General features: G+C 44.0%; 1 protein-coding gene across 1 annotated transcript in view; it reads left to right on the top strand.

Moving 5' to 3' along the window:
- Positions 1-11,819, top strand: part of slc25a43 (solute carrier family 25 member 43) — a 29,111-nt gene that overhangs the window by 3,256 nt on the left and 14,036 nt on the right. Inside the window, exon 2 of the mRNA XM_043705098.1 lies at positions 1,528-1,769. Coding sequence (XP_043561033.1) covers positions 1,528-1,769 — 242 coding nt within the window. The remainder of the gene's footprint in view (positions 1-1,527; positions 1,770-11,819) is intronic.

Here is an 11,819-nt window from a genome sequence, read left to right as displayed (position 1 = left end):
TATGCGGATTGTTAGCTGTCTCCTTTTTTGTCCTATATATTGTTTTGTGCAGTCCAAAAAAACTCTATATAGGACAAACAGGAAGACAGATAACGGTCCGCATCCATGAACATCAACTAGCCACGAAATGCACGACCAGCTATCCTTAGTAGCCACACACGCAGACGACAAGCATTTGACTGGGACAACACTACCATTGTAGGGCAAGCCAAACAAAGAACAGCCAGGGAATTCCTAGAAGCATGGCACTCATCCACAAACTCCATCAACAAACACATCGACCTGGACCCAATATACCGGCCACTACAGCGGACAGCTGAAACTGACAACCGGAAGCGGCAGGGACAGGCCACTATAAATGCCGGAGGAAACACCACAGAAGCGCTTCACAGGAGGGTCCCAAGCACTGAGGATGTCACCTAGACAGGGGACGAAACGTTTGCAACAAAAATTTCCAGCTCGGCGGACAGAACCACAACAACGAGCACCTGAGCTACAAATCTTCACCCAAACTTTGTATTTGTCCTGTTTTAACTCTTTTTTTTTATCACTAATTGTGAGTTTTCTAAACAGTAATTTGGCTTATGAATGAAAATTTCTGTATTCATACTTGCCATCTCTCTAGTTCATGAGCAATATTTTATGATTAAAATTTCTCATCCTTCAATTGGAACAAAAAGCTACTCATATTTATTTAAATGTTTACTTCCTCACTTTGTGTGTTCTCTTCAGGGCAATGCGTGTTTTTCATTCATATTTCTGCATTGTTCAATATTGTTAAAAATAAGCTAAAATTGGACTAGTTTCCTGGGTTATCTAACTATATGCTTTTATTAGCAACAAACACCCCAGTATCATTGGAGTGCTGGTTTTTCTCTGAATTCTTTGTTCTCCTGTTGTTACAGTTACTACAGAGTGATATTAATTGTAGAAAGTTGGTCAGATGGCCTAAGGCAGCATAAGGCAGACCCATCGAAATGAAGAGCTGACAAGCTGCCATTGTTACTAAATCCCTGATGTGACTGTGCAGTCTGCAATATCTGGTCACTCAGACAACACAGTGGGAATAAAGATCTCCCATTGGTCCCACTCCCGCACTGTTCTTTCCACTTTGCCCTGCTTTTGCTTTTCAAATACTTATTCAATTTTCTCAAAGTTTATTATTGAGTTGACTCCCACCACTCTTTTAGGCAGTGCATTTCAGACCATAGCAACTCATTAGATTTAAAAAAATACTCCTGCCTCTTTTTCTGTTGCAGTTTTACCTTGAAATATGATCTTTTGCCTTCTTACCTCCACCATCAGGAACAATTTTTCTCCTTACTTACTCTTGGCAAAGTCATTGATTTTTAAACACCTTTGAATCGTCTCTAGTCAAAGGAGAATTAATCCCAGCTCTGTATCATTCTAATAGCAATTATATTAGCTCTAATAATCGATAGCCCAAGCTTTTCAATGATCAGTTTTCCAAGTTGGAAGTGACGACTGTTACCCACACCTCTTGAGACATTGCTCTTTATTTCCCAGGTTTGTCAGCTTCTTCATGGATGACTTTGGTCACATCTCCCATTGGAGTGCCATTGTAGCAGGGAGCCTGGCTGGGATCGTGGCTGCTGTCTTGACCTACCCAGCAGAGCTGATCGAGACCCGTCTAATTGTTCAGAACAGCACAGCTCCCACCTACAGAGGAATCATCCATACTTTCCTCACCATCTACACCAAGGAGGGATTCCTAGCACTTTACCGTGGGGCTTCATTGACAGTACTGGGTAGGTACACAAAACTTTCTGTACAATGAGAAATGTCCTGTTTTTGTAGGTTTTTGGGTTGTTGCTGCACTGACTATTAACAACTGAGATTGGACTGTCGCTCTTTAGTACCACTGGTCTGCTGGTCCCAATATAAAGCTCAATGCTTTATTCTAATACCAATATGCCCAATTAGATATTATCTATCTTCGGTTTAGAATTAAAAGTCCCATCAATCATGTTTCTTTAATAAACAAATGTATTGATCTATAATAAAACAAATTATTTGACAATGGTGGAAGCTGTTTGATACACAGTTTGAAATATGAAAGTATATTTACTCCCTTTAAATAATCTAACATGTACATTAATTAAAGAAAGAAAACTTTGCAGAAGTTAATTTTGGGGTTTAAAAAAACTTCGTGGCCAAATAATGGTTAGTTCTTGAATGACAAAAGTACGAGGTATGTTATTCAAGATGGCTTTCAGTTGGTGTCCTGTCCTGGTGTCTGGTGCCACTAAATAAAAGCAGTTATCATTGGGATCTTTGCAGACATGGCTAATTCAAGACCCATCAAAGAACTTGTTTTTTTTTTTGTTTGGGAGAACACGTAAGTCTGTATATCAGTGAACACACTGGAAATACCAAAAGCATTTTCTCAGAAGAACTGTGGATGAACAGGATAACTTCTTTCTCTTTAGCACTCACTCAGCAACCGTACACCAGCCAAATAATATTGAAATGAAAACCAACTTCTATCAATCGTAAACATGGGTGTTTGATTTCCACTAAGTCTAAGCAATTAACTTAAGACACATGACTTCCAGTTGATGTTTTTTTTAAAAAGTCCCAAATTGTCCTGTTTGTGACTTTTTTTTCTGAAAGCAAACATTCCGGGTATCTCCTCCATCTTTTCAAATGAGCCACAGTCCACAATTCTTAAAGCACAAATCCTTAAAAGATTAAGGTGATAATGATGTAAATTCATGAAAGATTGTAAATATTTATGTTCTCTGATTTTTGTCAGGCTGTTTAGGAGACTCTGCAGTTAGCCTTAAGTAATCAAAGTTAGGACAGGATAGTTCAGTTGAGGTTCTCACTCCCAATGACTAGCTATCAATTCCTGCTGCAAGTACAAATGGGAACAGGATCAAGCCTGAGTTTTGGTCCTTTCTCTCAGAATGATGGGCAATGCTCCTGTTAAAGTACAGATTTGAGATGGCCCAGGGAATCCCTTGTGGACTCAGACCTGTAAAGCCTCTCCCTTGGTTCATCCCAGAGATCGTATTCTTTGGAAGTTTGGATTTAGAAACCTCTTACAGATGGATTAGTTTAATTTTAGTCATCTCCTTTATTCACTAATAGCATCACTGTTACAACATAACACTGATACCTATAAGCTAAACTAACTAAGTTCTAATAATCTAGGAGAGTAGGGTACCAGCTCTTCAGGTGACCCAACAGGCTACTCCAACGTACTGATACAAAGTGGCTTCCTTTATACAAAAGTTTACAAAAACACTGCATGTTCTTAATTAGATAGATAACAGTGAAAGGCAATAATTCGTAAGGAAGAAAAGTAAATTGACAGGTCTGTGTGCGCTTGACTAATCACTCCTACAGGCCTTGAGCTATCCATCAGGTGGGAAAAAATAAATCCAGCTGAGTTGGGCATCTGCTGGCGAGATAAGTTCTATAAAGAAGTATCAGTCTAAATTAAGTGGGAGATGTCATAAGGTAGCCTTGCACAGCTCGCATGTCTGATATCATTTTTTTACGAAATGGCTTCTTAGCAAGGAGGGCAAACATTTGGCCATAAAATGGCTTCCCGACAGATTGTGTCAGAATCTCTTCAATGTTAGGTTTAGAATAATTTTAAGCTGGGAGCAGATTCCTGCTTTTTATCTTAAGCACAGAATCATTCTGTACCTGAGGCTGAAATGTTACTGCAAGATTGTATTTAAAATAATTAATTAGTCTCGAAATAAACATTTCATCTTATCAAGTTTGTGATTCAAATTCAACTAAGACACAAGATCTGATTAATTAGAATTGACAGTGCAGCAGTGTAAGGTCTGTAGAGTGGTCTGCAAGAATAGCAGGTAAGTTAAGGCTTCATCAATATTATCTTTAGAGTTTGTATTTAATAACCGGTAATGGCTACTCAAAATCATCAAAAAGTCTCAAAATGCAATTAAATTCAATCCAAAGCTGGTAAGCACTAAAAGTTAATTTTCTACTGGATTCAACAGCCTCAGCACTAAAATGGTCTCTCTCCCAAGTGTCCTTTTGAACTCTCAAGTCAGCAAAGTTTTTTTTCTCTCTATGTCTGCCCCGCTTGCAAGGGGTAATAAGAATCCATTATAGTGAACAAGATCCAATAATTAATTACAAAACTTTTGATAGTACCAAGTTTTGTTTCAGGGTCAGATTCAACTACTGTCATTGATTTCACAAGGGAACGGCTGTGAATATTATCACTTGGTGTCCTGTTCACACAGATTCACCAATGCCAAGGCAAATGTTCTTAATTTTCCTGAAGAAGGGCTCATGCCCGAAACGTCGATTCTCCTGCTCCTTGGATGCTGCCTGACCTGCTGTGCTTTTCCAGCAACACATTTTCAACAATTGTTCTTAATTGCCTTACAGCATTCTGTTATCACTTGCTGAGCCCAGATATCCCTATCTTCTGCATTCCTTGAGATTCCCCCCTTTTTCTGAGCCTTCCTGCCTGTCTATTTTTAAGTGCAGTAAATGTGTTCTATAATTCCGCATTACATTTTAGTCTAAATGTTTAAAGACAAGTTTTAAGGCTACAGACTTTCTCACTTCCCGTCAGTACTGCCACTTCAATGATCATTTAGAGTCATAGAGATGTACAGCATGGAAAGAGACCCTTCGGTCCAATTTGTCCATGCTGACCAGATATCCCAACCCAATCTAGTCCCACCTACCAGCACCTGGCCCATATCCCTCCAAATCCTTCCTATTCATATACCCATCCAAATGCCTCTTAAATGTTTCAATTGTACCAGCCTCCACCACATCCTCTGGCAGCTCATTCCATACATGTACCACCCTCTGCATGAAAAAGTTGCCCCTTAGGTCTCTTTTATATCTTTCCCCTCTCACCCTAAACCTATGCTCCAACTGTTCTGGACTCCCCGATCCCAGGGAAAAGACTTTGTCTATTTATCTTATTCATGCCCCTCATAACTTTGTAAACCTCTATAAGGTCACCCCTCAGCCTCCGACGCTCTAGGGAAAACAGCCCCAGCCTGTTCAGCCTCTCCCTATAGCTCAAATCCTCCAACCCTGGCATCATCCTTGTAAATCTTTTCTGAATCCTTTCAAATTTCGCAACATCTTTCTGATAGGAAGGAGACCAGAATTGCAAGCAATATTCCAACAGTGGCCTAACCAATGTCCTGTACAGCCGCAACATGACCTCCCAACTCCTGTACTCAATACTCTGAGCAATAAAGGAAAGCATACCAAACGCCTTCTTCACTATCCTATCTACCTGTGACTCCACTTACAAGGAGCTATGAACCTGCACTCCAAGGTCTCTTTGTTCAGCAACACCCTTGGTAATGTCCAGGTGAGGAGATGGTCAGGGATGAAAATGGATTAGAAAAGTGTATGAGTAATTGAAGGAAGAAATCTGAAAGAATTATGGAACAGAATGACACAATCATTACAGAGCAGAAAAGGGCCATTCAATCCATGTGTCTACACCGACTGTATTATCCTGTGTTGGATCCTGCCTTTTCTCCATATTCTTACACATCATTACTATCCAATAAACAATCCAAAACCCTCTTGAATGCCTTAATCAAACCAGCCTCCACCAAATTTCCAGGCAGTGTCTTTCATACCCTAACAATATGCCATGTCAAAACATTCTTTCACATCTCCCATACTTTGTTTGCACACCCATACTCGCTTGTTCCCGTTTCTTTTACAAGCGGAAACCGTTACACCTTCTCTACACTATCCAGCCAGTTCACGATTTTGAAAACCTCAATTAGACTTCCTCTCTGCTCCTTATTCTCTCAGGGAGAACAGTCACAATTTTTAAAAACCTGTCCTCATAAATATAGTTTCTCATTCCTGGATCTATTTTAGTAAATCTCTTGCACACTCCCTTCAATGCATTCACATCTTTCCTATATGTCTCCCATAACTGTATACAGTATTCCTGCTGAGGTCTTCCAAGTGTCTTGTACAAGTTCAGCATCCCCTCACTGCTCTTGTACTCTGTGCTATTAGTAAAGGTGAGGATGCTGTATAGACTTTTGTTAATGCTCTCTCCACGTGATCTGCCACCTTTCAATGACCCATGCACATCTTCACCTAAGTCCATCTTGCACCTGCTTTAGAATTGGAGAAAGTGAGGATTGCAGGTGCTGGAGATCAGAGCCAAAAAGTGTGGCATTGGAAAGGCACAGCTGGTCATGCAGCATCTGAGGCGCAGGAGAGTCAACGTTTCGAGCACAGGCATTTCTGTTCCTCGGATACTTCCTGTGTTTTTCCAGTGTCACACGTTTTGACCTTGCTTTAGAGTTGTCTTTGTGTTCTTCTGCCCAGCGTGCATCCAGTTACAAGTACAGTAACAGTAATGCTGGTTGTGAGGGCATGGGGGTCAGGTTAAGTTTGTGATGTTTGACAAAGCTGCCTGTTGGTGATGCTATTTTAAAGAAAGCCTCCACCCCCCAAAAGGACGGATTAAAGAGAACATTAATTCCCATTTCGCTACTACCTTTCCATTGATGGAGTTTCTCATAACTGGTTATTAAAGGGCACCTATAGAGTCAGTGTCATAGTCGTACAGCATGGAAACAGCCTTCGGTCCAACTTACCCATGCTAACCAACTTTCCTAAACTAAACTAGTCCAATTTGCTCGTCTTTGGCCCACATTCCTTTAAACCATTCCTATTCATGTACCTGTCCAAGTGTCATCTTAAATGTAACAGTACAGTCAGTTCTGCTATAACATTGGTTGTTCCATTCTTGTGCAATCCCATGCTCTAAGAAAGTTGCATGCTAGCAGCATCATTTAAACTGATGGGGCCGGAATCACTTTATAACCAATACATGCTTTAAAAGCTTGTGCTTTAGAAACAGTATTCCTAATTCATCAGTTGCGTTACAGTGAGTTTGCATTAATGAAATGCACATTTATAGCAAAGCAACCTGTATCTGCATCTACAACTTCCTCTGGCAGTTCATTCCACATATAAACCAATCTCTCCAAGTAAAAGTTGCCTCTCAGGTCGCGATTAAATCTTTCTCCCCTCACCTTAGAAATATGCTCTCTAGTTTTGAACTCCCTCCCCCAAGGGAAAAGGCCTTTTCTATTCACCATATCCTTTATTCCTGATGAAGGGCTTTTGCCCGAAATGTCGATTTCGAAGCTCCTTGGATGCTGCCTGTGCTCTTCCAGCACCACTAATCCAGAATCTGGTTTCCAGCATCTGCAGTCATTATTTTTAACCTTATATCTATTCCCTTCATGATTTTTTAAACTTGCATCTTTTTGGCAGTGGAATGTTTAATCCTTGAGTCCCCAATGTGCCTTGAAAGAGAAGTAAAACATGGAACTGATCCCTTTATGGCTTTCTAGCTTCCTCATTCCCTCCTTTTGATCATTCGATGATCAACCAGGTCCCCTTAGAGCCTATAGCAAAAACATTCGGACAACAGAGCATTAGCATGCAGGAGATTATAATTAGTATTGTAATTCCGATATGTACCAGCAGGCCTCCAAGAATGTCCCCAGTGACCACCCTCCCATGCCATCACTAAACCCCTTATCGATAGTTTGGAGAGTCTGGATTTTCCATGTGATATGCTTAGAGAGGTCAGTGATGTTAGTGGGCTTGTCAGGGATGTAAGTGCAACACTCTGCCACAACAATAGCACAGGTGCCACCCTCCTTGGCTAGGAGGAAGTCCAGGGCCAAATGATTCTGGGGGGCTACAGTCCTAACTGCAAATAGTTCTACGTTAATTTCAGTTAAAGCATTAGCCGTATCATTGGTGACCCTTTCCCAAATGGTCCTGAGCTGACTAAGGTCTTGGGCATGTAAATAGGTTCCCGCTGGGGGAGAGAACATTCCCACCCAGGTGAGGAACCTGGTAAGAGACCTTCTAGATCTCAGGGGGGTGAGGGCAGGTTGCCCAAAATTCGAATGTGAGGTACAACATACTGCATGTAGCATGACCCCTCCCAATCTGAGGAAGGCCAGGGGTAGGTTTTCAACCCGCAAATGAAGTATGTGCCATTGTAAGCTGTCAGGGTGGAAACAGCCCCCCCCCCACACAGCCTGGAGAGTTATTTCAGAGGTGGCCTGGGGTTCTGTTGTGGATGGCAGACCAATCAAATGTAAAGTACCCATATTCTGTTAAGTTCTGAATAGGTTCGACCCAGGGGATGGTAGAGGAGCATTCACTCATTCCCACATAAGCACCTTTGGAGGACTTCCCTTTCTGCATGAAAAAAAATGGTGTAGTTGATGGTGTTGTTGAGAACTGCAAGGGAGGGAGGTCTGTGTGATTGGTTGTAAATAGGGTGATACCAGCCCCTGAATGAGGTCACGTTATACCCTGCCGACTGCCACTCTCGTGCATCATCGGTGTTAGCAAGATCACCGGAGAGGCTTCGACGCAGTAGCCATTTGGCCAATTGATGCCAGTGAAAAGGTAAGGGCCACAAAAGGATTCCCCCCCCCACTGAGTGGGGTGGCATGTGGGCACGTACCCAGCAGTGGGTGTCTCTGCCCTGTATGTGGACTGTCTGATAGGCTAGGTGCAAAAAGCTATGATGCTGAGCGGTGTCAATTTAGAGTCCATCTGTTCCCAAGGCCCCATTTCCCAAAGTCACCAACAGGTCACAAGTATGGAAAATGTCCTTGTCCTTAGTTGGTGTCTGCTTCCACGCTGACTCTTTTGCAGTCGATTCTGTGTATCACCGGGGATGCCCTTGTACTTTCACAGCCGTAGGAGTGGTTAGCAGCACCTGGAATGGTCCTTTCCATCGCGGTCCCAGCTCCTTTCGTTCCCAGTCCTTTATCAGGATGAAATCCCCTGGCTCGACAGCGGGCGATTTCCTTCAGGCAGATCGTTACTTTCTCTGTAAGCCTGGCATACCTGCGAATGCAAGCCATGGAGAGTTTTGGTTAGCCCCTGTGGGTACGCCCCCACTCCCTCTCCCAGGGTGTTCATATCTGATCTCTCGGGGAGAAGGGGGTCGGACTATCCCAGGTCCCCATGGGTCCTCGTGAGCTTCCTGTAAACCACCTCAGCTGGAGATAGACCAGTTTTGCTAGAAGGGGTAACCCTCATGTGGAACAGGATTAGAGGGAGGACCTTTGACCAACTGAGGCCTGTTTCCTGCTTTAGCTTTGCCAGCTTATATTTTAGGGTACCATTTGCCCATTCCACCACTCCAGCCTCTTTTGGGTGGTGGGTACAGTGGAATTGTTGTTTATTGCTAGTTCTCTGCAAATCCCCTGGTTAATCTTAGCCACGAAGTGTGGCCCATTGTCTGAGCTAATGGTCTCCGGGAGTCCATTTCGGGGAATTATTTCCCTCAGCAGTATTTTCACCACAGTTGCAGCTGTGTTGTCCATCGTTGGGATTGCCTCAATCCATCTGCAGAAGGCATCTATTATTACCAAACAATACTTATAACACTGTACTCTGGGTAGTTCTATAAAATCTAATTGTAAACAATTGAAAGGCCCACCAGGCAAGGGCATGGTCCTGGAACTGCAAGGCATCCCCTTTCCAGCATTAGTCTTTTTACAGATCAAACATGCTTGTGCTGGTTTCTCAGCTGTCTTCTGGAATTTGGGGTGCCACCAGGTCTGGAGCAAAGTGCTGACCATTCCATCCTTGCCTAGGTATGTACAGTTATGTACATAGTCTACTACGATAGGTAAAAGAAAAGAGGGAACACAAACCTGTCCTGCAGGGATCATCCATAGTTTGGTATGGGCATCAATGGTGCAGCCCATCAGTGACCACCATCTGTGTTCCTCTGCAGGGGCGTCCCCCAGTAAATGACGTATCTCACCCAGGTCTGGCCTACACATCGTCATACGTTTGTAACTAGGTGTTGCTCTGAGCCCAACTGAACTAGGAGAGCAGGGTGTAACACTACCTACTTGGTGGTGACATCTACTTGTGTATTGCCCTTAGAGACCCTGTCAGTTGTACCAGTGTGGGCTGAGCATTTGACCACTGCTAGGCTGGAAGGTAACTGTAAGGCCTGTAAGAGATTATACACAAAAACAGCGTTACTAATGGGTTGCCCCGTGGTGGTTAAAAATCCCCTATGTTCCCAAAGGGCGCCTTAGTTGTGGGCGACGCCAAAAGCATCGCAAGAGTCTGTGTAAATATTGGCCGAACTCCCCTCTGCCAGGATGCAAGCCCAAGTGAGGACAAACAACTCTCGGGCTGACAGTGCAGTTTCGAAGCCTGTGTATTCAACCACCTCATCATGTGGCAATCGCGTATCCAGAGCATCGCTGACCTGTGGGTGAAATGTAGGAGCTGCCATCCACATAAAGGGTGAAGTCTGCATGTTTAAGGGGCAGCTCAGCTAAATCACCACGAGCAGAGGTGAAAAGATGATTCTGTAGCAGGCAGTCATGTTCAGGAGATGAGAGGTACTGCGGGGGTACCATCAGGAAGGTGGCCGGATTCAGGGTGGTGCAATGAGAAAAGGTCAGTAGTGGGTTGTTGATTAGGGCTGCTCCGTATTTGTTCTGGCCTGTGCCTGTGTTAAATGCTGCCGGGAGGTGAGAAGGTCGACAGCAGAGTGTGTGGTTAAAACCCCGACCGGCTGGTGTCGGGTGATGTTTGAGGCCGCTGATACGAGGACATGTATAGCAGGAAGTCCCTGTGAGCAGGGCGGGAGGCCGGACGCTACCGGGTCCAGTTTGGTTGAAATGTATGCCACCAGCTGCTTCCATTTGGGTGAGGACGGCTGTGGCACATCCATCCGTAATGGTGACATACAGTTGGAATGGTCGATCGTACAGGGGTTGGCCTAGGACTGGGGCTTGTAGAAGGCTTTTTTTTTATTTCAGTCAGTGCCGTCAGCTGCTCGGTTGAAAGGGTGAAGTCGGGGAAGGGGGTGGGGGCAGTGGTTGATGCCAGTGGAGTCAGTAGGCGAGTATACAGGGTGACATTGGGAATCCATTGCCGACAGAGATTTAGAAGGCCTAGGAGGGCCTGCATCACTTTCGGGGTTGTGGGCGGTAAGGTTTCTGCAATGGGCCGAATGCGTTTCTCTGTCAAGAGGAGAAGACTCAAAAGTTTCACCTCCTTTTGACAGCGCTTGACCTTATGGGGCAGAACCAAATACCCAAGGATGCGTAAAAAATTCAATAGTACTGTGGTATCAGTCTCACAGTTAGACAGGCTGTTACTGGCAACGAGCAGGTTATCTACATGTTGGACAACTGTGGATCCTTGTGGGAGTTTCAGGGTCCTTAACTGACTGTGGCAGGTTTGTGAGAATATGGTGGGTGAGTGACAAACCCCTGGGGCAGGCTGGTCCAACGTCCCTGGTTGGGTTGACTGAGGATGCCGACCTTCTGTTGTGGGAGTATTTCAAATGGCCCTCTGTGAAGTGTTGCCACAGTCCCCTGGTGTTGGAAGCGAGTTGTGTCAGGGTGTAGGCAAGGTGGCACACATCTTTAGGTTTAAACCATGGGCCAACGATTTGAGTCAGAGAGTCATAGAGTCATAGAGATGTACAGCACGGAAACAGACCCTTTGGTCCAACTCGTCCACGTCGACCAGATATCCCAACCCAATAGAGTCCCACCTGCCAGCATCTGGCCCATATTTCTCCAAACCCTTCCTATTCATATACCCATCCAGATGGCTTTTAAATGTTGCAATTGTACCAGCCTCCACCACTTCCTCTGGCAGCTCATTCCATGCACGTACCACCCTCTGAGTGAAAATGTTGCCCCTTAGGACTCTTTTATATCTTTCCCCTCTCACCCTTAGCATGTGCCCTCTAGTTCTGGACTCCCCCATCCCAGGAAAAA

This window comes from Chiloscyllium plagiosum, chromosome 15 (genome assembly GCF_004010195.1).
Source record: "Chiloscyllium plagiosum isolate BGI_BamShark_2017 chromosome 15, ASM401019v2, whole genome shotgun sequence".
Classification (NCBI taxonomy): Eukaryota; Metazoa; Chordata; class Chondrichthyes; order Orectolobiformes; family Hemiscylliidae; genus Chiloscyllium; species Chiloscyllium plagiosum.
Note: the sequence above shows the minus strand (reverse complement) of the source record. Positions and strands in the feature narration are given on the sequence as shown.